The sequence below is a fragment of the Schistocerca nitens genome, chromosome 4 (genome assembly GCF_023898315.1).
Source record: "Schistocerca nitens isolate TAMUIC-IGC-003100 chromosome 4, iqSchNite1.1, whole genome shotgun sequence".
NCBI lineage: Eukaryota > Metazoa > Arthropoda > Insecta > Orthoptera > Acrididae > Schistocerca > Schistocerca nitens.
The window spans coordinates 513,737,376-513,765,215 of record NC_064617.1 but is presented as its reverse complement, the minus strand read 5'-3'; the positions used below and the strand labels follow the sequence as shown (position 1 = coordinate 513,765,215).

Here is a 27,840-nt window from a genome sequence, read left to right as displayed (position 1 = left end):
ACCTCGACGGCCGCAGAGGGCCAGGTTTCGAGGGAACAACGCTACAACCGGCGGGAGGCGGATCCTGTTCCATCGAGTCGTCGCCAGCTGCGGCCGCTTTCCCGGGTTGCGTAGGAGGGACAGCATCATTCGCCAACGAGAGGCCAGCTGAGCGCCTAGCAGCAGAGCGCCCCGGCGAAACTGAGGACGGCCGGGAGCAGCGACTCATGGATGGAGCGTCAGACGAAACGCGCCGGGGTGGAGAGGGGGATAAGGACTACTTCTTGGAGGCCTTCTTGGAAGTCCGATGAGGCACAGGGATGGTGGGCGGGACCCGAAGAAGGTCCTCACACGCGGGGTCCGTTTTGGAAAGCCAGACCTCGGAAGCTGGGGTCCGGAACGTTTCCCCGATGGACGCCTGAGAAGAGGATCGCTTCTCAGGAGGCGGAGGAGGAGGAGGAGGAAGGGTGGCCCCTGGGGCAGAGGGGGCAGGGGCCGTGAGGGAGGAGGATTTGGAAGGGAGGGATTTGAGAGGCGGAGGCATACACCCCGGATGGGGTGAGGAGGTGGAGGGGGGACAGGATAGGGATGAGGATATTGTGGAAGGAGTGGACACGACTGAGGCAAACGAAGTTGTCAACGTCACGGGATGGAGGCAGTCATACTTCTTCCTGGCCTCAGAATAAGAGAGACGATCCAAAGTTTTTAATTCTTGAATCATCTTCTCCTTCTGATATGCGGGGCAGTCTAAAGATCTAGGCGAGTGGATGCCAGGATAATTGACGCACCGAGGTGGTGGGGTGCATGTATGTTCCTCACGAAGAGGACGTCCACAATCGCCACAAAGGGGCTCAGCCTCACACCGTGACGACATGTGCCCGAAGCGCAAACACCGAAAGCAGCGCATAGGAGGCAGGACGTAAGGTTGCACGTCGCACCGGTAGGACATCACCTTTACCTTCTCGGGGAGAACGTCCCCCTCGAAGGCGAGGATAAAGGCCCCGGTGTCGATGCGATGGTCTTTGGGGCCGCACTGGACTTGCCGGACGAAATGCACGCCTCGGCGCTCCAGGTTGACCCCGAGCTCCTCATCAGATTGCAGCAGGAGGTCCCGATGAAAAATAACCCCCTGCGTCCTATTCAGTGCCAGATGCGGGACAATGGACACTGGGATGTCCCCTAGTCGGTCGCATGCCTGGAGCGCCGCCGACTGTGTGGCGGAGGTGGTCTTTATAAGAACGGACCCCGAACGCATTTTACTGAGAGCCTCGATTTCCCCGAAGATGTCCTCGATGTGCTGGACAAAGAACATGGGCTTGGAGGTGGCGAACGTCCCCCCATCGGTCCGAGAACAGACTAAATAGCGGGGGAAGTACTTCGCCCCAAGCCGGCGGGCTTGTCCTTCCTCCCAGGGAGTGGCCAAGGGGGAAAGGGCAGGAGAACCAGAACCAGAGACAGTACCTTTGATTTTAAAAGACTTGGCCGCAGAGCGACCTGATACATGTTGACGTTTCATCTGCGAAACGTCCGCCCCGATACCACCCACTCCGACCAGGGGCTCTCCCCACGGGCGCCACCCAGCCTCAGCAAGGGCCACCTGGCAGGATGACCGTTGCCGGGAGTCCTGATGCCCCAAGGAGACGGGCATCTACTCCTTGTCCGACGTGGGGAGGGTGCAGCTCAGGTATCGGCAGTACGATCCCTGTGCTGTCAGGGGGCTACAACCTAGAGGGTACATGACGACCCCACCACAACGGGCTGGCTATCGTGCTGGATGTCGTGTGCCATGGAAAGTCCATCATGATCGTAGGTGCAGATGGGGATGCACTATGGGTGTAACTTGTGCAACCCATCAGGCGTTTAGGCCCAATTTGAGGAATAGTAGGTGGGGTTACAACGTCGTTACAATGCTGAGTGCCTGGGTCTTAGTGCACTGAGGACCAGTGAGACACCACGTAAGGCGTCCTTCCCCAAAAGGCTCCTTCCCCAAAAGGCTCGTACTTCTGTAGAATTTTGAAAAATGGAGGTCAAACCCCAAGGGGGACCATCACATGGAAGGCCGAAACGGTTGAAACTCCTTTTAGTCGCCTCTTACAACAGGCAGGAATACCTCGGGCCTATTCTTACCCCGGACCCGCAGGGGGGGACATAATATTAAGGATGAAAAAAAAAATATTTTTTTTTGCTAATAAATATCAGAATGTAATTACTAACAAGGTGAAGACATATTTATCGTATTAATGTTAGGGTTGAGAGACTAACTTTGGACAGTAGTGCTAATAAGAAATTTTTTGAAGAACAAGGTAATATGGAAAAAGTTAAGCTGTGTATTAGTAATAAGCTTGGTAAATTTAGTATTAAAGGATTTGAATCCACTGGTGTTCCGTGGAGGAGGTATACTGGTAAAAATTCATATCGTTTTGTCATGTATAGTCATCCAGAGAAATCTGTACCTGTGAGTAAAGTTAGTGATTGGACAAGAATTGAAGAGTGTGGTGCTATAAATACTCTTTTCCAGATTAATCCTTTTTATGTAGGTGTTCTTTTAAGTGGTAGTGAGCCTAAAGCTGATGAAAATGTTCAATCTGAATTGAAATATGTATCTATGATGGTTAAAAATATTGAAACACTAACATTTTGTAAGAGGAAAGGCAATATAACATCTTAAATAAAAGCATATTGTTCCAGCTCATGTCGGCATTTTTGTTTTTACGAAAACTGGGAACGCATCAGACATTATCCTGATAGTCTCCGGCTTGCTTTCCTGGTTTCTGATACCGATGCTCGAATCGACAAACTTGCAAGGACATTTTATGGAAACAAAATAAATGTATCAGCAGCTGTTATTGTACTAGAGGACTTGTGGTATTACAAACCTAATACGGAGCAGCTTTTAACACAATTTAGAGAAGCGTATAGAGACTGTGTGTTTATGCCTAATGGTATAGGGTGTGCTAAAAGTTACTACAATTTTAAATAAGGTCGTTACAGACCTTTGTGATATACTTATTAGAACCTCAATAAAACTGAACCTCAAAAGTCTTGCCTCAGGTGCACAGCCGCAGGCCATCCTAGAAAAGGAGGCATCCTATATTATAGGGTAAAATGGGTAGGCTTACACTTATTTCTAAAAAGAAAAAAGAACTTTCTTTGTGTAAGTGTGGTAATGAAAACTGCATTCACTGGAGGTTTGAAAATATTCATAGGTTGTATGAAGTACTGTATTTCACAGGATGGTGTCATTCTACATATCCAGAGAGGAGAAACAAGAGAAACGTAATTCAGAAGGTGATGCAACGAGAACGAGGACAAGCAAACGACTTCCACTGTCTTCAAATGCAAGCCGGGACATGCGCCTGCATGAATTGCCAGGGCGTGTTTGGGCATGTTTCAACAGTTCATGATTCATCCGCTGTTGCGCAAGACGAAACGGTGGCCTTGGTAGGCCCCCACCACTCCTCCTCTTCGCTGGGCTCTAGTATTACAACGCCAGCGATTCCAGGATACCCATTAAGTGACGTCACAAAATTCCTGAAGGTATCTACTGTTCATAATTGATCACATAGCCAGCTGCATCTCATCTCACAAGCTTCTTTTATGGCATATGTTGTGAAGCTGGATGTCTCTGAAGATCAATCAACAGGTTTCACTTCCACCACTCACCCTGTTGAATTTTTTTCACTCCAAGTGGATGTAATATGTGTAGTGGCGGCACAATATTTGTCACAATGATACTGATAACCATCTAAGGCATGGCATACACAATTACTCATGCCAACTTCCCCACGTCACTGCCCAAGACAGAAATAGGATTGGGAATGGAAGCATAATATGTAATATGTTTACACAATGCAGCAGTCTGGCTTTTGTCACATAACATGTTGGCTCATCAGTAAAGATTGCTTCTGGTCCTTGGCTTCATTAAATATGGAAAATAAATGTGTGTAAGGGGGGGGGCACACATGTTTCAGAAGAAGAGTGAGAGTTACAGATTCTGAGAACCACTACGGGTTGGAGTAAGGTTGAGATGTAAAAACCATCACACTCCATTAATATTAGTGTAAAAATCCACAGTTTTTGTAGTGTCTAAAATGATCAGCAACTTTTCGTGTCTAGAATGATCAGTTAACATAAGTAACGATATTTATATCAAAATTTAGTCCAATAGAACAATGTAAGAAATCAGCTTTACATTTCTGGAGGTTCTAAGAAACAGAGATGAAAATAAATAAAATTTGTCTTTACAACAACCCTACTCTGCAATAAACTGTCAGCACACATTAATTATCATGTTTACTCCTCAGTTCATACTGACATGGGGAGTTTCATTTTACCTAATACAATACATACTCTTAGGATTTACTAGTTTGTCATAAGTGCACCATGGCAAGGCAAAAGAATTCCATTCACCTACAAAATCCCAAAAATGCGACAGTTTTGGCGCAATTAATTGTACATAGTTATTATACCTGAATTCTAGCCGAGATGATTGTCAGTTTTCCTTCTCTCAAATTCCCATAAAAGTAGGTGATATACAAATGTATCAGTGTAGAAACTTACCTTTATCTGCCTCTTCATTGTAATACAAAACAGAGTTATGAAATACATAACAAGAATTGGCCAGAAGACAGGAATGTTGAAGCAGTCAAAAAATGTACAGATGACTGACAATATAGTGGACTTTACCACCGAATACCAGAATTTGAACTCTGGAAGGCGACGGATAAATGGCCTGAATTCTTCATTTGCCTTTGTTGGAAGTTCAGGACCATCATCTGAAAGAAAAAAATAAAAAGTGACAACTGTTCAGAGTTATGACAACAGGGACAAAAGGGAGAAGTAGAGTATCAAACAACTAATTTTAAAACAACAAACAGATTACAATAAACAGTATCATGCTAAGTGAAATCCATTTATTGTCTTAATACACAAATTTTGGTTTCTTTGGGTTCATGAAATTAATGGAGGACTCCCATTGGACATATTCTTATGGTATGTACGAAGGGTACTAGTAAAGTTTTGCAATACAACACAACAATAAGTTGCAGGAGGCTGATTGCTGTTGTGTTCTGAGAATACTTCATACCTGCATTTTAACAATTGTACCAAGTATGTGGGAACAGTCATTCACTAGCAGAGTTAGTTTGAAGTGCTTGCTATGGTATCGTGGTCATGAAGAGAGATTCAGGCAGTTTTGCAGTACAACTTCACCTGTGGTTTAAACATAGACAACTTCTTTGAAGAAATTACTCTTGCACGGTAATGTGTGTCCACACCGTACAACTATATTCAGGTGGTACAGAGAATTCCAACAGAGGACGGGAATGATACGCTCATCAGTTACAGAGGAAAACGCTGATGCTGCGAGGAAAATGCTAGGCAATGACATGCGAATAACCTATAAGCAGATGGAGGATACCTTAGGAATAACTGCACCCACAATTCATTCGATTCCGCATGATCATTTGCAAGTAAAGAAACTTTGTTGTCTCTGGGTGCCTCAGACTGACAGAAGAGCAGATCACTCAGGCTGACAGAAGAGCAGATCACTCAGGCTGACAGAAGAGCAGATCACTCAGGCTGACAGAAGAGCAGATCACATGACATGTGACTTGGTGCTGGGACATCTTAAAGAAGTTTTATAAGGGACAATCTCAATATGTGAATAACATCGTGGCAGGGAACAAGACTTTGCTGTATTATTACGACATGTCACCTAAGACTCAAAACAAAGTTTGGGTCTTTGAAGACGATGACACACCTGTAGCTGTCAGAAAATCCTGATCACTAAAGGAGAAAGTGATAGTTGTTTTTTTCCCCCCCCTCAAATCGAGTGGAATTGTGCAGTGCACTGTTTTGGACACACAGAAGACAGTCACAGCTAAGTGGAGACTGCAGTGCCTGTCCAACGACATCCAAACTTTGAAGAACCTGTGACAGAAGTCAAGAATGGACACTGTTTCACCATCATGACAATGCTCCAGCTCACCACACCAAATCATGCACTGAATATTTGCAGGATACAGGACAAACTTCTTGAGCACCATCCTTACAGTCCAGATCTTGCTCCTTGTGGCTTTGCACTGTCCCTGCATGTGAAATGAAGCGGAAAGGAGTGCACTTCTCAAGTGATGAGGATCTCCTGAGGCCTTGGGACAATGAGTGTGCCGTACTCCCTACAGAAACTAGGGAGAACTGGTTTAGGGATTGGTTTCAGAAGATTGAGAGATGTATTCAATGTGGTGGAAATTACTAAGAAAAAATTAAAGTTGTACTGCAAAACTTTCCTAGTACTCTTTGTACATAGCATATGAATATGTCCAATGTGGTGTCCCTCCATTAAGTTAATGAACCCAAAGAAAACAAAATCTTTGTATTAATGATACTCAACTTCTCCAATGAGGGATGTGAAGTCAAGATACACAAGATCAAGAAAGTCAAACTTAATACATTATATTTATAAACATAACTGCACAAATACAAACACTAATATCTTAACATTTAAAAATGATCTATGATAGCAATTTAAGGTTTGAGATGATATAGGTGCTTATCAGGCTGTTGTTATTGACTTATATGCATTTTTCGGTGCACATAAGAATTTAATAGTTGGTTGGTTGATGTGGGCAGGAGACCAAACAGTGAGGTCATTGGTCATAGGATTAGGGAAAGATGGGGAGGGAAGTCAGCCGTGCCCTTTCCAAGGAACCATCCCAGCATTTACCGGAAGTGATTTGGGGAAATCACGGAAAACATAAATCAGAATGGCTGGATGCAGGCTTGAACCGTTGTCATCCTGAATGTGAGTCCATTGTGCTAACCATTGCACTACCTCAGTTCGGTAGAATTTAATGTACAGTTTTACAATAATCCGTGACTAGGTGTCAAAGTGGGGGAGGGAGGGAGGGATGGAGGAAGGAGGGAGAGAGGGATGGAGGAAAGTTAATGAACTAATAAAACATAATAGATATATGAGGAGCGTTTGAAAAGTCCATGCAAAAGTAAAACACTCATGTGTTTGAGGTAAATCTCTTATTTTTCGACAGTCTCCTTTTAGGCTTATACACTTCATCCAACGCTGTTATAATTTGTTGATACCTTCTGAATAATAGGAATTGGACAAGTCTGCAAAATAACTATTAGTTGCTGCAATCGCCTCCTTGTTTGGATAAAATCTTTGTCCCACCAGCCATTTCTTCAAATTGGGTAACAAATAGTAGTCTGAGGGAGCCAAGTCTGGAGAAAATGGGGGGGGGATGTGAAACAAGTTGGAATCCTATTTCCATTAATTTTTCAACCACAACTGCTGAGGTGTGTGCTGGTGCATTGTCGTGATGGGAAAGGACTTTTTTGCGGTCCAATAACAATGAATAATATGCACCTGTGCTAGTTTTACCCTTTTCCAGATAGTCTGAGGATTATCCCTTGGATTATCCCAAAAGACAGTCGCCACAACCTTTCAGGCCAAAGGGCTGGTTTTCGTCTTTTTTGGTGCACATTCTCCCTTGGTAATGAATTGTTTAAATTATTGTTTGGTCTCAGGAGTACAGTAATGTATCCATGTTTCATCCACAGTGATGAAACAATGTTTAAAGTCCTGCAGATTCTTCCTGAACAGCTGCACACCATCCTTGCAACACTTCACATGATTTCGTTTTTGGTCAAGTGTGAGCAATCGCGCAACCTACTTGCAGATAGCTTTCTCATGTCCAAATTTTTATGCAAAATATTATGTACCCGCTCATTTGGGATGCCCACAGCACTAGCAATCTCACACACCTTAACTCTTCTGTCATCCATCACCATATCATGGATTTTATCAATGATTTCTGGAGTCTTAACCTCCACAGGGCATCCAGAATGTTCAGCATCACTTGTGCCCATATGGCCACTCCAAAAATTTTGAAACCACTTGCAAACTTTTCTAATCGAAGGTGCAGAGTCACCGTAATGTTTATCGAGCTTCTGTTTAGTCTCCTGAGGTGTTTTGCCTTTCATAAAGTAATGTTTAATCACCACACGAAATTCTTCTTCATCCATTTTTTGACAATCACTCGACTTCCTTTATTCACACGAATGCCAAACACAAAGAAATAGACCAATATGCCTGAAACTTAGTGTGCGTTCTTTCCAAAGATACTACTGACTAAACAAGATCTCTATACACGTCGGTGGTGCCATCTCTCGGACTTTGCACAGCCTTTTCGAACGCCCCTCGTACATATAAAAGGTAAGCGAATGTGTGTACAGACACAGTTTTATTTGTGAACACTCACTGCCACCCACTTACAATTGTGGTGATAGATAGCCCTTGGCCCTTGATCTCCTGCTATTGGTAAGGAGTTGGGTCGCACTGGGTGGAAAAAATTGTTTTCTCACATACTGTGTTTACAAATAGTGTCTAAAATGCTTTGAGTGGTATTTCATGTGTCAGTGAGGGACAATTGCATACATTAACCAAGAGCATCAGAATTTGCTGAAAACCTTTTACGAGAAGGCGCCTACACAACAGACAAAATTTCTGGCTAACTCATTCTGACAAAGTAATTGTCTAATATCAATGACACATAAGCGAAATATACCCAGGTATCATTGGAAGTTATACTAGTTCAGAATGGTTATTTGAGTGAGTTATTCTATGACTGATACAAATGAAACTAAATCACCCTACAGAAGTTTTGAATTTGTTGAATGTTCTGAGAATTCCAATATACTGCCTCACATAGAAGGTTGGTTTGCCACTCATTTTACTGCAAAATCTAAATTCACTAAAACTGTGTAATTGTACAAGACGCTACATCAAACATTTGTAGAATAATGTCACTGAAACCAGTATAATGACTGGCAAAGAAAAAGGGCAGATGTACTTATACTGTGAATACTTTTAATATCATCTGGATTGCCTTGCAGTTTAAGGTGATTGTTATTTCCAGTTTGGCTTACAGCATTAACAACAAAGCACAGGGCCAAATATTCCAAGATAATGGTATTAACTGAAAGGGATCATGCTTTTCACACAGCCAGTTCAGTGGAAGAGGGGTCAAAATAAGAGAACATGTATCAGCTTATCCATAGTTACTTTATCATTTTTGAGAAAATGACGGTACAAGTTTTCGATGTACTTCATGTGCCTTTTAGCAGTGACAAGTTCAATCGAAGTGGCAGCACAGCGGCTGGTGTTGCAGCTTCACACATTTGCATCCAGTGTGCAAAACCCAACAACTGCTTATTTATTTTCATTTATCTACCCTCGTTTGCAGAAGATTTCTACACTAATGTTTCTTACCAAGTCAGGGGATGCAAGGGTTTTATACTGGTTGTAAAATTACAAATAACATTTATAATGTAACATGCATATGATGCTTTCAGAGATAATATTTTAATATTCCCATGTTCTTATATTTCATTCTTAAATTACTTCTTACATTCATCCTTATATTTTAATCCTATGTTTATTCATCACGAAGATTTGGTGCATTCACTTGTATTGTACTGATCGTAGAAACATTTGGGCCATAGAAATTCCAAATACCATGCGATCATGCAAAGGTAGGTTTGCCAGACATTTCCTGCTATGAATCTCATTTGAGAAAGGAACTTCATTAACACTGCTGAATATTTCACACATTGGCAATAATTTCATGGCAAACCATGTACAACAGATTTTTCTGAGAACAGGCCCATGCAGTTGATTATGAATGAATACATGTATTTTTATTGCATTGTGTCTAGCTGTGATATCCCTTTGCTGTGCAATGAACTCTTAGAACTATTCTACAGTTTTCAGATTAAATATTTTACTTGCCAGTAAAACCATATGTCACAGGGTTGGCAGTGTGGCATACACTTCAGAGGAATTACTTTTAATAAACAGGCTGGTATTCCATCTACACCCAGGAATTTTTCATCATATGAGATCTGTTCTAAAAATTTCAGAACTCCGTCTACAGAATTTTTCTGCGCTTACCTTTTACTTATTGTGCATGATCTCCTTTGAAATGCTCTCCTCCACAATTTCTTTGTAGCTCCTAACATCATTTCCATTTCCGGAAGCAGTCTTGGTGTGCCTCTTGCTGGATTGCAAGAAGCACTGTTTGAGAGTTTTCTTTTATCTCATCTATGGTTCCGAATCTTCTCCTTTTCAATGAGGTTTTCAACTTTAGAAATAAAAGAAAAAGTCCACAGCAGACAGGTCTGGAGAGTACAGAGGATGAGGCAGCACAGTGATTTCATTTTTTGTGCAATAGTCGGGCACTAACAGGGATGAATGTGTGAGCACATTATCATGATGCGAGAGTGCCACATTTCAGGCCATTTCCTTCCCAGATTTTTTGCAAACATCACAACATGTCCCAGTAATAGCAATGATTAAAAGTTTGTCCCTGTGGCACAAATTCATGATGAACTAACCCTTCACAGTCAAAAAATTACTAGCATGGCTATGACATTTGACCTGACCAGCTTTTTTTTTGTTTTGCCTTGGGAACTTTTCCCGAAACATTGTGAAGATTGAACCTTGGTCTTCACATCATAACTGTAGACCCACATCTCTTCACCAGTTATGATTCTCACACAGAATGTCCTCTTTCATTTGTGTGATCCAAAAAGCTCTTTACAGATTTTGAGACAAAGATCTTCCTGGTCCTGACTCATGAGCCATAGGATGAACTTGGCAGCAACAGAATGCATTCCCAGATGCTGTGTCAGGATTTCATGACATGATCCAACTGAAATATTACATTCTTCTGCAATCTCTCAGACAGTCAGTCTTTGACTGGCACACACAATTTTGTTGACGTTTCTGACATGAGTGGTGTTGGTAGACATCAAAGGGGGTCCTGAATAAGGGTCATCTTTAACTTCTGTTTGACCATTTTTAAACTGTGCGAACAATTCATAACACCGAGTAAGGCTTAAGCACTCATCACCATAGGCTTCCTGCATTATTTGGTATGTCTCTATAAAGGTTTTATGAGTTTCACACAAAATTTAATGCACACATGTTGCTCCTCTAACTCTGCCGCCTTGAAATTCGCAAACTATGTGACAATGTTCTACTAAATACAGCACTGCACAATAACTGACAGACAACAATGAAACTTACGGCAGTTGCATATTAAAGATAAGTGTGTGCAGAGATGCCAACCGAATTTCGCTTGAACACATCCTTAGCATGAAATTAAGATAATGTTCTGGAATTTTTTGAACAGACTTCATACAATGCAGGATTGTTCTGTCCATCCCACGAACCACTTATGAACAAGAATCGCTCCATTTCAACATATAGTTGCTTAACTGTACCATGAACTGATTGAATGTTTCTTTTGCCAGTGTCTCAGATTTTCTCACATTTACATACACATTCAGATCTATTGTCATTAGTCAGTTCATCTCTTTTACCACTTCAGGACTGAATTTTCCACTAATTTGTGGAAGCCAGCTGAAGGCTGATGGCAGGAGTTTCCCAGAAAGTATTTCCTTGTACTGGGTGGTACACGAATGTCAGGTGAGTTAATAGGTTGATAGCAAGTTCCACAAGTTTTTCCACCTTGATGTGACAATATTAATTTCCTGCCAATGTGATATTTACATCCAGTTTGATCTTTCTGATCACAAAATGAGTGTCGAATTGCAGAAATATATCAAGCATCTGCTTTTTAAAGGTCTCTGCTGTTTACAATAATTCTTTGAACGTACAGGGTTTTCCCCTTCTTCTAACATATTTGGTAACATGTTGCAGCTGAATCCTATACTTTACATTGAATGACTCACACTATGTTTTAGTTCAAAATCTTCGGACTGCAATGAAGCTGCTGTCGACATTGCTTACTGCTGTAACATTTGGGTTTCATCCAGATGGCTCTTCTTTCTGGCTTCTTCAAAATGATTGTAAACCCATGAATTGATCTTTTTATACTTTTTGTGGTTTGTCCCACCCTTCTCTACATGGTTCTTTCATCGGCAAGACTCACCCCATGGCCACAGGTGTGTGCATGTGGGTGTCCGTGTGGTTGTGTATATGTGAAAGAGTGTACTATTGCTGGAAAAAGAGCTAGAGCTCAAAATTTACTCTGAATGCTGTTTTCTGTTGTGCTGTGCTACAACCATCAATTCATTATAGGTGAGTGGGGTTGCCTTTCCCGTATTTTACATAAAATGAGTGAATTTGATTTCAACATTTTTTTTGCAATTTCTTTTGCAGTGAACATTCAGCTGAAGCTTACTGACTTTCCATGCAATCTTAAGGTAAGAGAGAAGTTTCATTCTGAAGAAAGTTTGGAAACCTACAAGAATTTTCCTCGTGAGCAGGTCCCACAGATCGGACTTTGTGATGACCTCAACCCACAGGAAAAATAAATATCAAATTCTGAACTGTGAAGTCATCCAAAATTCTAGTTGGAAAACCACACTCTTTGTTATACTTCTCAACTGGTCACGATCCCACTTTGTTTATGACCTGAAAACTCTAATATTCATGAGAAACTGCTCTGAAATTAACCTGAACCGACAAAATTGTGTATATATTCTCTGAAACTTCAAAGACATCTAAGACAACATCTGAAAGGAATTAGAAAAACTGACAAAATTTCGTGAATCACACACAATACTGTTAATTGCATGAACATGGGGGGGTGGGGGGTTCACCATACATCTACCCACTTTTGAGTAAAACCAGTGTGTCTTATTACTACTACTCGTAGCAATACAGTATCAAAAACTTTTATTACTGGGTAAACAGTCCCTATGTGATTTGATAGCTGACATAATTCACGCTCACGGCAGGAAATGCACCAATACGGGAATAGCAGCTTTTACGTTATTGGTCAGAACGCAAGCAATTATGGCGGTCGCCGTAATTTTCGCGCGACGCCATATTTCGCGACAAAATACTCTTATTAGTCACTGTCATACGTCTAGTCTCTTAACAATACATAAAACTTCATAAAATAACTACAATAATTTTGACATGCAAGAAGAATTAGTTCTAGTGAGAGGAAGAAGTTCATATTTACTTGTGTTTCAACAATGACTACCAGGCAACTTTGAATTCACTGATTGTAATTTTATTTTCGTTAGCAGAAAGCAAACATACACTAAACAAAGAATTTATTTGAATAGAGTCTGTAATTCTTATACTTTTAATAGAGAAAGAAAGTTTCTAGGTCAGGGGATAGTGATTGGCGAAATCTCTGAACTTTTTGTTGCATACGAAGCGTGGCGTTGGGCAGCACGATGTCGGCGGGTTACGATGATGAGAGCAGGATACAGGCAGTTCCCTGGTTAATCTTCTCCAGCGAAACCTGGTTAATCTTCTCTGGCAAAACACAAAGTTCCGGCACAGCTGTATCATTAACCCTGTGGTTATTAACAAACCACAAGACGCCAGTATACGACCGTTGTTGACATTTCCTCTCTTTCAAAGTACATTACGTAGACATCGCTCGTTTTTACACTTTATGCACTGTCCGAGATGCTTTCGTCCATAATTACACAGTTCGTCACATTCATATAGTCTTAGCCACAAATACACAGTTCATAGAATTGTTCCTGTGTGTGAAGGACACCGTAAACAATGTCCACTCTGTTCTCGCATTTAAAACTTTGTCGACGTCACTGACAGTCACTTATATTGCACAGTTAATTAAAGTCTTTACTTTCACGGCTTGATAGAATGTGATAGACAACAGTTCCACCACCCAAAACCAATACCAGCAAAGTTCATTCGCATAAAAGCACTGTTCGTGTCGGCCACAACAAAGTACTGTTAGCGGCACTTTCACAGTCCGGTTTATTTGCTCTTAAAGTTCGATGGCGATGGCATTAAATACCGCAGTGGTAAAGAGAATTAACAATCTGATAGTTCGGTATCACTGTCCATACAATTACGTATGCTTTTCATAAAACATAGTACTATTTTTTCACACACACACACACACACACACACACACACACACACACACGATTCACCACCCCCTCTACTACACAACAACCTTTCGACTCTAGGTATCACTATCGCTGTCCCCTGCCTATAGATGTTATATCGTTATCGTAAATTACCTAAATCTTTATAGATGTTATTGACTGCATTTATCACAATTAATAATATTCGAAAAGAACTTTACAAACTTTACCACAGGTACAAAGCAAGAAACATATTTATCAATTGGCAAACGAAATAATCACAATTACATCTTTACATTTAAGAACCACAGTAGAATGTTACATAATCACAATTAGAAATGCCCTTATGAACAAAAGAAAAAGAATAGAAATCTAAAGAAAATCACGAAAAAAAAAATTTATATGCGTAATTAGCAATGCCTTCACAACTTCCACGGGCACATTGGTAATTTTTGTTTCATGGGCATTAGGTCGTGGTCTACAGCATATTTCTGTGCCTAATGTTTGTCTCATAATGCTGAAGATGCCTTCACAGGCTAGAGATTTGCAAAGAAGTTTCAGACTTAAACAAGTTCAGCTTGCTAAGCTTGAATATGTTTGGAAATGATATCCAAGTTTTTACCGTCTATGATGATGTCTCCAGCATTACGAGAAAAACATTAGGCAAAGTAATACAGGGTGGACATAAAGTCCGGGAACACTTTCAATTATTTATTGTCAAGAACCAAACATTGTACAGATATCATACATATGTCATTTTGAAGAGAAATCCTGAAAGTTTTTTTTTCCATGTATACTACCACAGCGTAGTTTGGTAATTTGCTGATAGTCAGTGCTAGTTGCAAATATAGTGAGTTCAGGTGCTGAGTGAGCTTCCTGTGTGTTGGAGTTTGGCAAAAAGAAGTGTGCTACAGCTGCTCAACAGATGTTTAGAACCAAGTATGGTAACAAGCCACCAACAAGGAAGGCCATTTACCAGTGGCACAACAAATTCATTATGACGGGTTGCTTATGCCCGGCAAAGAGAAGCGGACGTCCCAGTGTGACTGAAGAGCATGTACAAGAGACATTCATTCATTAGGAGTCCAAAAAAATTGGTGCATCGTGCATCCCGTGAACTCTCAATGCAATCGGTCTCTCCTTTCATCTTTCACCCCATTTTCATCGTGAAGTTCGTGGGTACCTGAACACGGGGCTGACAGATCTACTGTGCTACAGAAGAGGACAGCTGATTCATGAAATGGTGTCCCTGATCACCAGATCTCACTCCGTGTGACTTTTTTCTGTGAGGACACATTAAAGATCTGGTGTATGTGCTGCCTTTACCACGTGATGTGGAAGAGCTCCGGGAGAGAATACAGGAAGCGACTGCCACAGTCGACGATGCCATTCTGGGATGGATAAGACAAGAATTCGATTACCGTATGAACACCTGCCAGGACAGTCATGGTTAGCATATCTAATGTTTGTAAAAAGTACTTTCAGAGTTTCTCTTCAAAATGCAATATGTATGACATCTGTACAATGTTTAGTTCTTGTGCAATAAATAATTGCAAGTGTTCCCAGACTTTATGTACATCCTGTATGCTGTGGACCATAACCTAATGCCCATAAAACAAAAATAACTGTCCAAGTCTGCACTATGTTCAGAATTACATACTAAAGTGGAAGTGGAAATATATTCAGTATTGCAGTTAATGAAATCAGAGCTTAGAAACAGTTTTAATACTGTTCATCTGACTGATGCAATCCATTTGATGACCTATGGCTTCACTCCAAACACTGAGATGTTAACTAAATTGCATTAAAAAAATGTTGATTGACGTAAAAACTTTCTTTTTCACAATAGTAGGATTGTTCCTAAATTGACACTTCTGTGCAAGATTAAATAATTGAAACAAGTTGTAGATGTATAATAAATAGCTTGTGTTCTTGCTTATAACCTTCTACTAAATTAAAAATGTGTGCAACATTTCAAAATGAGTGGACTAAAACTAAGAGGCAAAATATGTACTTTTTTTTAGCTGCAATGAACAAAACCACAGCAGTCACTGCAGTCCCTTTTCCAATAAAGGAACTACATGCATATCACATTCTTAAAGTGACTTGTCTGTTTGTGACCTGCCAAATGGACAGTTCTTTTGCTCAACCCTGGTCTAGAACTAACACAAGCAACATGCTTCTGTATACAATAAGTGTTTTACTTGTAAGTTTGGTCTCTTTCCTCCCCGCCCCTAATCAAATGAGGAATGGAAATATGCAAAATAACTCATTTCCTCATTTTTAAATGCTCTATAACTGTCTGGAGGGCAGTGCTGTAGCTGAACTAAGGTACTTCATTAATTCTAGGATGTGGGCTTTACAATTAAGGTTGTGATTCACTCCATATTGCCAACTGTTCATGTCCTTTTTGTAGCACGTTTTCATAACAGAATATTTCAGTTTGCTGGGAAAATACTACTATGAAATGATCCAGTACACAGGTAATTCAATATACTGCAAAGCCCAGCTGAGAACATTTACTTTAATAGAATTAATAACAAGCAATAGTATTTAGGACATGTAGGATCTATTGAATATTACCAACCTTGTTTTAACACTGTTCTCAGAGGGAGGGGGGGGGGCAAGAGACCCAGGATTATTTTTCAGTGTGTTCCAATAGGTCTTATCTTGTAGCTGGAGAAGCCGAGTTTTTCTTCCAAATAACATACATTTTGACATTAGAATCTTGCAACATAATTTGAAACATAGCTTAGTCCTGTTACCAGTGCCTCTAGATGCTAAACTATGCCTTCTATTAGTTTTCCACAATATTCTGATTTCATTTCTCACCTAGGGCTTTACGTATAATTGTTCCTTAGGACAAAATTTCTCTAAGTAGATATTTTTTTTTTGCCACTAGTCTTCTAAATAGTTTGATAGACCCCGCCTCAATTTCCAATACTGTACCGATCTCTTGATTTCCCAATGGCAGTTGCAACCAAAGTCCTTAATCAGTTGTTCTATACAGTGACGAAATTCTCAAATTGTACGAGAGGAGTTAGATGATGCGAAATCACATCAGACAAACTACAGCTCTAAAACAGATGTACTCCAGAATTTTTGAAATTTACATCTTCCCTTAGGATTACCTCATACTGTTTAGAAGTTAGAAAGGTCAACAATTCAGAATGTTACCTCACAAATAACTCCAAATCACTGGCTCAAGCCACGTATATAGTGACTATTACTATCACCTTTCCAAAATGTTCTACTCACGTAGAGGATTTAACATGCCAAACACTGCAAAAACTAAGAACAGAAATGTTTTTGTATTTTTATCATTTCCTAAATTTCATTTCCTCAATTAAGTGGTAACTACTCATTTCACAATAACTGGATGTTAAGCTATGTCCATTCATATTCAACATTCCCATTTCATTGGTAAAACAATTTCAAAAATACAAGTTATAATAACCTACATAGTTTGTAGCCTGACTTCATTTTTCTCTAATAATTAGGTGTAGTAAATTTACTGTTTATCTTCATGCTTTTCAAGCCCAAAATTTCTATGACACTTCCATTGATACCAGTTTTATGAATGTTGAGTTCAATACACCAACAGCATCAATCTGAACCAAACCCATATTCAATCCCATAACAGACAGTCTGTTGCGTTGACATGACACACACCTCTTCAATTGGTATCAATCATTTCTACAGTTTGTTGTCCAATTTATCTTTAGTAGGCTGCTCTCCACATTATTGTTCTGATCCATGCCAACACACTTTCTTGGTCCACACATCATCATAAAATGATCCTATTCTACAAAAATACAGAGGACTATCACTTGCCCGAAGCATGTACTTTGCTCTAGTAAGTTCGTGGCCTGGTATTTGTTAACCTAGTTCTTCCTGCAACAACTGGTTCACACCTTCTTTCGTAACTATGAATTTATAGCAAACCTTCCCTTCTAGTCAGTTTTTCTATGAAATGGTTTTCTATTGAAAGCAAGATGAGCATTGGCAACATCCATGTAACATCCTGAAATGTCATTTAAATTTAAACTAAATTCAATTGTTGTACACATGGGAAGATCTACTGGTGTTGGAGGGCACTCATGACAGTCTGAATATAAGAAGCGACTGTTCCCTCATCCTCCTTCATACCAAGCATCAAAACCTTGCAAGAATCCAGCTTTACAAACAGATTATACTTACAACTATGAGTACAGTTAATGAAGCTATTAACATTTTAGCTGTATGAAATGCTCAGGAAGTCACCTACCAGCAGCTTATGAAACACTAAGGAAGGAGGAGGATTTTTACAATGATGAGATACAGGTGCACTGTCATACATTGGAGATGAGAGAGCAAGACAGCATATGACATGTATGAGAAAAAGGAAAGGGAGGGAGGAAGTTAAGCAAAACTGAAGTCTCAGCAGACATTCTCCCACTCACTGTGTTTTGGAACTGAAATGGTGTCACTAATTCATTTTCCTCTTAATACACCCCCCGCCCCCCTAAGTGCCATTTTCCATGTTCTTTGAGGAAGGCACTGGGAAGCAAAAATTCAATAATGGTGGAGCAGTTGAGGAGTTAATGTACAATCAGTTGTTGGGAGCAACAATATGTTTTTCTGAGGAAGTTGTCAATATATTGTCTCATTTACAAAGGAATCAGTCTAAAAAAGATCTACAGATTTCTGTAATTTTATCTGTGACAAATTAAAAAAAAAAAGAAATAAGTTCAGTTTGTACCAGAATGGCTCTTGTTTGAACATGAATGAGGTGAAAGTCAGCACATGACATACAGTGAATGATGACCACGTTTCTGAAAACTACAAAATGTTACTCAACAGACAGCATACATGAACACAAATGCCAGTAGAATATATACAACATAGGACAATCTCACCACATTTTCACAATGAATCAGCTATCTCATCTGACACAAAAGGGGAAATGTACAGCATAATGTGGGTAACTGAACTTAAAAAGTTACTTACCCTCAAAGTCTAAAGCAGGATCTATCTTAGGTGAAAGGAATGCTATAAAAAGATTTAAGTGGTAGATTCCCAGTGCATATGTAATTATGTACCAACCCTGAAAAATAAGAATAATTAATATTAATAATGTTCTGAAGTAAAAATTGTGGACTTTGAAACAAAGGAAAATGGTTTCCTCAACAGGAGTGCCAGTAAATGGAACATTTATGAACTTTTCAAAGCAGTAAACACACATTCTTAAACTGCAAAGAAAACAAAAGTGCTATGCAAATTATTAGAAATCACTGAATGGTACCTGTTAAACAAGGTAAGTCAATGTACCCGATGAGCACATCGTGACAGACTAATCTATATTTTTTCTGTAAATAAATAAATAAATCTATGTGTTTCAGGCACTCGAAACATCAGGTTTTATAATATTACTTCTTAATACATTGCTGCGGGTAACACAGATAGGCTCAAAAATTAAAAAGTCTGAGTAACAAAAAAGTGCAGTTTCATAAGTGGTATCTGTCATATTCTCAACTATTGTAAATAAGTATTGTATAAAATAGCAAGGAAACTTAATATGACTAATGACAAATGCTAAAAGAACATGTTACGTTGTTAACACTGAGGTGGCAATAAAATTATTTTCATTTTCAAATGAAAAAGTAAAGTAGCTCACAGTGCTGCAGCTGTTAGTGTAATAATAATAATAATAATAATAATAATAACCCCGTGGAGGCCCGGGAAAAGAACAGGCCTCCGGTATGTTCTGCCAGTCATAAAAGGCGACGAAAAGAACAAATCACTAATAGGGCTAACCCCCCTTTTAGTGTGATTAGTTGGTTTAGGACAGAACTAAAGAAGCCTCGGACAAGCACCGTCATGGTCGGGGACGACGCTTTAACCCTACACCCGCCCACAATGGTAACGACACTGCTAGTTAACTGGAAAATGATTTAAATCCAAATAGAGGTGTTTTGCAGGATATGCTTCCTGCAACCACCCTAGAAGGAAAACAAAGACAGAGGATGAGATGGTCAGATGAAGTTAATCGACACCTCATGTTCTGTTATTACCAAGCAACAAACCTAGGAACCAACAACTGGATACAGATCAGAAGTATACACAACATTTATTACCAGATACCCAGAATTAAAATTTTTAACAGAACAACGACTAGCTGATCAGATCCGTGTAATAATCAAAAATAACAGGATACCCCAGTCAGAATTAGAAAACATCAAACAACAAGTACAACAAATACTGGAACAAAATAATGTGCAATCAGAAGAAGAAAATACGGTAATGGACTCAAACATCCCAGAGCAAACAAACAAAGAACACCACACATCAATTAAACAATCAGAGGAAAACGAAATCTTAAGACAGCCACCAGAACAAGCACAAATAGAACACGAAGTGACACATGTTAGATATAGAAGAAAAATTTCAGCTGACATATATAGAATACAAAGACACAAATACAGACATTAGACCATTCTTGCATAGATCGCCAAATAACCCACAAGTCGAAACAACAATAAAAACTATCAACACAATCATACACAACAAAATAAATGAAAACTATGGAAGAGTTACAACTACTGGTTTATATAGGAGCACTCACTACACTAAATATACACACTAGGCAGAGATCAGAACCAACCAACACACAGAAGAAACCCACAAAACCAGCATGGCAACACAGGCTACAGATCAGAATAGAAAAACTGAGAAAAGACATCGGACAGCTAACACAATTTGTTGTTGTTGTTGTTGTTGTTGTTGTTGTTGTTGTGGTCTTCAGTCCTGAGACTGGTTTGATGCAGCTCTCCATGCTACTCTATCCTGTGCAAGCCTCTTCATCTCCCAGTACCTACTGCAACCTACATCCTTCTGAATCTGCTTAGTGTATTCATCTCTTGGTCACCCCCTACGATTTTTACCCTCCACGCTGCCCTCCAATTTATAAGAAATAAGAAATGAATTGTCAGAAAAAAAAACGAAAAAGGTTAGGTAAAATCTCACAACAAGAAGCGATAGAGCAATTCGATGAAAAGAAGCAGAAATTACAAGCATTGGCCAAACGACTTAGAAGATACAAAAAAAGTGAAAATAGAAGGAAACAAAACCAAACATTCAACACAAACCAAAAGAAATTTTACCAGACAATAGATAACACACATTAAAATAGACAATCCACCAAACATAACAGACATGGAACACTTCTGGAGCAACATATGGTCAAACCCGGTACAACATAACAGGCATGCACGGTGGACACAAGCAGAAACAGACACATACTAGATGATACCACAAATGCCTGAAGTGATAATTTTGCAACATGAAGTCACCCAAGCAATTAATTCTACTCACAATTGCAAAGCCCCTGGGGAAAAGATAAAATAGCAAATTTCTGGCTAAAGAAGTTCACCTCAACACATTCACATCTAACTAAATTATTTAACAGTTACATTGCAGATCCATACACATTCCCTGATACCCTTACACACGGAATAACTTATCTGAAACCTAAAGATCAAGCAGGCACAGCAAACCCAGCTGAATATCGCCCCATAACATGCCTACCAACAATATACAAAATATTAACTTCAGTCATAACACAGAAATTAATGACACATACAACACAGAACAAAATTATAAATGAAGAACAAAAAGCCTGTTGCAAAGGAGCACGAGGATGTAAAGAGCAACTGATAATAGATGCAGAGGTGACATATCAAGCTAAAACTAAACAAAGGTCGCTACACTACGCATACATTGATTACCAAAAAGCTTTTGATAGTGTACCCCACTCATGGTTACTACAAACATTGGAAATATATAAAGTAGATCCTAAATTGATACAGTACCTAAACATAGTAATGAAAAACTGGAAAACCACACTTAATATCCAAACAAATTCAAATAATATCACATCACAGCCAATACAGATCAAGTGTGGAATATACCAAGGAGACTCATTAAGTCCTTTCTGGTTCTGCCTTGCTCTGAACCCACTATCCAACATGCTAAATAATACAAATTATGGATACAATATTACTGGAACATACCCACACAAAATCACACATTTGCTATACATGGATGACAAACTACTGGCAGCAATAAAACAACAACTCAACCAATTACTAAAGATAACAGAAGTATTCAGCAATGATATAAATATGGCTTTTGGAACAGACAAATGTAAGAAAAATAGCATAGTCAAGGGAAAATACACTAAACAGGAAGATTACATATTGGATAACCACAGCGACTGCATAGAAGCGATGGAAAAAACAGATGCCTATAAATATCTAGGATACAGACAAAAAATAGGAATAGATAATACAAATATTAAAGAAGAACTAAAAGAAAAATATAGACAAAGACTAACAAAAATACTGAAAACAGAATTGACAGTAAGAAACAAGACAAAAGCTATAAATACTTACGCTATACCAATACTGACCTACTCATTTGGAGTAGTGAAATGGAGTAACACAGACCTAGAAGCACTCAATACACTTACAAGATCACAATGCCACAAATATAGAATACATCACATACATTCAGCAACAGAAAGATTCACATTAAGCAGAAAGGAAGGAGGAAGGGGATTTATCGATATAAAAAACCTACATTATGGACAGGTAGACAATTTAAGAAAATTCTTTATAGAACGAGCAGAAACTAGCAAAATACACAAAGCAATCACTCATATAAATACATCGGCTACACCACTGCAATTTCATAACCACTTCTACAACCCTTTAGATCACATAACATCAACAGATACGAAGAAAGTAAATTGGAAAAAGAAAACACTACATGGGAAGCACCCGTATCATCTAACACAGCCACACATCGATCAAGACGCATCCAAAACATGGCTAAGAAAAGGCAATATATACAGTGAGGCTGAAGGATTCATGATTGCAATACAGGATCAAACAATAAACACCAGATATTACAGCAAGCATATTAAAGATCCCAATACCACAACAGATAAATGCAGACTTTGCAAACAACAAATAGAAACAGTAGATCACATCACAAGCGGATGTACAATACTAGCAAATACAGAATACCCCAGAAGACATGACAATTTAGCAAAAATAATACATCAACAGCTTGCCTTACAACATAAACTTATAAAACAACACGTTCCCACATACAAGTATGCACCACAAAATGTACTGGAGAATGATGAATACAAATTATACTGGAACAGAACCATTATAACAGATAAAACACCACCACATAAACCTGACATCATACTCACCAATAAAAAAGAAGAAATTAACGCAACTAATCGAAATATCCATATCCAATACAACGAATATACAAAAGAAAACAGGAGAAAAAATTGAAAAATACATCCAACTGGCTGAGGAAGTCAAGGACATGTGGCATCAGGATAAAGTTGACATTATACCAATTATACTATCAACTACAGGAGTCATACCACACAATATCCATCAGTACATCAATGCCATACAGCTACATCCAAACTTATATATACAACTACAGAAATATGTAATTATTGATACATGTTCAATTACCCGAAAGTTCCTAAATGCAATATAACATATACCGTACAGTTAAAAGGAAGTCACGCTTGATTAAGGTCCGCGTCACTTTCCATTTTTGACCAGACATAACGTCTGAGAAAAGAAAGAAATAATAATAATAGAAGTTCAATGTGGTGAAAGACAATACTCTCTCATCATGCCTCCAGGATGGAAGACACAACAAAACTAACAGTTTGGCCTAGATTCCCACACAAATGATTTAACTCAGAGGTAACAGGTTTTCTGTACACAGAAAATTAAAAATCTGGCTTAAGATAATGTCTGCTACACAGAAGTTCACAGTATTTTCAATAATGACAGGATGTGCAACCACAGTAGCCTTTCAATAGTTTCGTAATACATACATTTAACTCAAACTACACAACTACTTTTGAAGAAATCTACATCAAATTAGCCATAATTTCACTGTGAGATGGACACCAACTTTTTAGACATTGAATCACTGTAAGAAGCAGTAACATATCAATGGCCTTCTCATTTACCAGACTGGACAATTTGCAATTGCTTGATATTTGTGTTAACACTGTGGCAAATAGCAACCACTATAGTGAACAGCTGTTAATGATAGTCGTGAGACTGCAAATGCACTAAGTCCACCACAATGGGTGGTCCCTTCTGGGGTTGTGCCCTACCTGCATTTGCAACCTCATGACTGATTGAAAATTCCAGAGAAGTGACCATTGAAAGCTATCCACTGCAGTGACATTCGCGCACCGCATGCTTCAACAAAATCTAACTGCAAATCAGCAAAACATAAATATGGAAGTCAAAACTTCTGTAATGGAATCAGAAACACTGCCTTGTAATTGTTGAAATGTACTATGAACTACTCCAACCAAAGACTGACCTAATGTCAACATCGGTGGTATCGATAGCTACGATGCCACGGCATTGATGCAAGTTCTTAGGTTGGCACTATTCGCACCGACGACAGCGCCCTCTAGCCGGTGCTGTGCAGCTCTACGAGTGCCGCTCCGGATTCAGCCCATTTGATTCCGAGCTGACGAACAAGCAACTTGGCTTCTACTTCATAGGGGGCTAGCCACTACTGACTGTTACTTCAGTTACTTCAATAACAGTTTGTCCTACGACTAGTGGCTATTAGTGTAGATGCCTATTCAGCTTCGCAACCTATGTGCTCTTCAGTGCAAAGTTACGTATGTCATTGACTACTATTCTCTATTAAATGTTCTGTAAAGTTAAACGCAGTACCGAAGCATTTCACCTTTTCCTGCTCCTACTCACTTCCTACATTAGGCCTACCGTTCAGTTTACAGGAGCAGACCCACGCGCCGCATTCCAGGTGGGATACAAAAGAAACAAAACAGCAAAACAGACCACACAAAATACAAAGAAAAGGCAGGGTGGTGTGGAGGCAATGTCAATGCCTCCATAACAAAAGCCCGCGCTAACTGAGGAACTTAGATTTCAGATAAAAATTCAAGGACCAATACCTGAAAGGAGAAATACTTTCATGAAGAAAACTGTGGACAGAAGCAACCATGTGAGGGTCGTCTGCTAACATCCTGAGACAAGGAAGAAACTATTTAGTGATAAGATCCAAAAGACTAGGGCAGTCCAAAAAATTTGGATCACAGTGAGGGGGGCCCAAAACTTTCAAAAGAAAAGGGAAAGGGGGAGGGGGGGGAGGACGCAGCAGCTTATACCAGAGTAAAAACCATGGGTCAACCTAGTATTGGCAATACAAATATGGTAGAGGCTGGTTGATTCCCTGGGAGAGGCAGACGGAAGAACACCATGTGGTGGAAGTCTCCTTGATTACACGGAGTTTATTAGAGAGGAAGGTAGCCTCCCAAGAGTCAAGCCACGATTGAGCAAAAAGGGATTTGATGTGAAGCCACAAATCCTCCCCTGGTGGGAAAATAAGGAATGGGGGCGGGGTGGGGGGCAGCCAGACAATCAGCAGGTTCATTACCCAAGATACCTACATGGCCAAAAACCCGAAGGATATCAACTGAACAAGCAGCAACATCACCACCAAGATCAGCAAGAAGGTCATGGGTGGCAGAGACCAAGGGGTGGTGGAAAAAAGCTCTGAGCAATACCTTGAAGGCAGCTCATTGAATCCGTACATAACAAAACTCGGGTGAGTGAGGACTATTTAATGAAGCGGAGGGCCTGATACATGGCCATCAATGGCACAGTAAACACCCCCACATTCGGCAAGCAAGAGATGGTGTTCCATGCCAACAGAAGACTTTAAGGCATATTCCCCATGTTCGGTGGATTTAGAGCCATTGATGTTAGAAACAATGGCATCCTAACATTCCCCTAAGAGTGTTCGGAACAAACAATGGAACACCACTGGAGTGATGGGAGCTTTGGACCATGGAAGAGATCCATCCAAATCCATGGTCAAGAAACTGACCAAGGGGGTGTTGTCAGGAGACAACACATGAAAGAGGACAAGGAGAGGAGATGGAAGTCACAGCAGAGAGAAGCAAAGCAGAGCCCAACCAGTACAACCATCCAAGGGTGAGCAGCGTGCGGGTGACAGACCGAAGATGCGAAAAGGATAGAATAAGGAGGGGTGAGCAGGAGGGAAGAGTGATAGTAATGGCATAAGAAACCAGGAGCTGTGACCACTGAATTGAAACAGGAGGGATCCCAGCATCCAGCAGAAGACTATCGACAAAGCTGTGTGCTAAAGGCACCAGTGGCTACAATGGTGAACTGGGACCAAGAGAAGCATTGTGGAAGGGGCAGCTGATCCATAAATTTGTCAACCATTGTCCAGGCGAGACAGAACTAATGCATGGCAAAGATGGAGAAGGGCTGAATGAGCAACGTCCCAAGAGGTATAGGCAAGGAAGCAAAGAACACTGATTTTACAAAAACAGCGAACCTTCAGATGACATACATGGGGCAGCCGAGTAAGGTGGTGTCAAAAAGAAGACCCAAGACATGGAATTTGGGAGACCACAGTCAAGCGTTGGGGTGGAGCTCCGTATCATGATGGACCACAGTACGGTGGCAGAAATGCACCACCCTCGACATAAGGGGAGAATTGAAAACAGTGTGAGAGTGTCCACTTTGACGCATACCGGATGGCACCCTGGAGATATCATTCCACAGAAGCCACCTAGGGGGAGCTAGTACAAATACAGAATTGTCCACATATGGAGCAAGGGTGATCAATGATCTGGCAGATGCCACAAGTCCATTAATAGCTATGAGCAAAGGGAACGCCATTCTCCTGGGTCCGTGGAGAGCTGAGAATAGTGCCAACCCAAAATCTGAACGACCAATGGGACAGAGACTCAAGAATAAGCTTAATGAAGTGGCTTGCCAAACTGAGGCTTCCAACTGAAGCAGATGACTGATTGGAGAGATAAAAGGTCCCGAGAGTCAAGGATCCAACTGAGCCGACAAGCCACCATCCATTCTAGTAACTTGCAGGGGACATTGGGTACGCTGACTGGTTGGTAACTATCAAGGAATGACAGATACTTGCAGGCTAAAGGACGGGAACTACTATACTGTGTCTCCATTGAGGGGGGAAAATGCCTTGGAGCCAAATACAATTAAACACCTGGAGGAGATATTGTCATTGTGGAGGAGGATTGAGGTGTTGAAGCAATTGGTTATGGATGGAATCTGGCACAAGAGCTGAATTGTGGAGAAGAAAGGGCCAGAAGAAGCTTCCTTCAGTAAAAGGTTCATCGTAGGATTCCGCCTGACAAGGGGTAAAATATAAGCAGGAAGCTTCAGCCCGCTGTTTCCAGACGAGGAAGGCAGCTGGATAGGAGGCTAACTCTAGTACCATCACAAAATGTGTTGTGAGGTGTTGCACGAGAACTGATGGACTGGTACAAAAGCCTCCTGGAAGAGCCAGGCCGAGAATGGGGAGGGAGCCCTTTCACTATCAGAAAAAAGGGAGGTGGGGGAGGGGGGCAGTTCTTCAGCTGGAGAGGAGGAGATGATGGCATGGGAACAGCAAGGGAGCAAGGGGGGGGGGGGGAGAGGAGAATGGGACTGGGGTAAGGAAGAGGGAGTAGCCAGAAAGGACCTAACAGAGCCAAAAGTATAAGTCATTGACACAGGATAAAGTTTCTGATGAGATAAATGACAGGGATTTATACTCTTTTATCTTCTTTTCTTTCTTACAAGCCAGGCAATATGGTAAACGTGGAGAATGACGGCTGTGGCAATTAAGGCACATAGGTGATGGGAAATAGGGGGTTCCCTTGTGGAGTAGGTGTCCACAGTCAGCACCCAGAGGGCCCACTGAACATTTGGGAGAAGTGCCAGAAACAGAAGCACAAAGAGCACACCACAGGTGGTGGAACATATGACTTCCCATCGTGCCGTTTGACACATAACCTTGACCTTCTCTGGAAGGGTATCTCCCTCAAATGCCAAAAGG

General features: G+C 40.4%; 1 protein-coding gene across 1 annotated transcript in view; it reads right to left on the bottom strand.

The window, feature by feature from the left end:
- Positions 1-27,840, bottom strand: part of LOC126251384 (protein RER1) — an 83,128-nt gene that overhangs the window by 10,130 nt on the left and 45,158 nt on the right. The window contains exons 4-5 of the mRNA XM_049951773.1: positions 18,871-18,967; positions 4,540-4,754 (exon numbers count right to left, since the gene is read on the bottom strand). Coding sequence (XP_049807730.1) covers positions 4,540-4,754; positions 18,871-18,967 — 312 coding nt within the window. The remainder of the gene's footprint in view (positions 1-4,539; positions 4,755-18,870; positions 18,968-27,840) is intronic.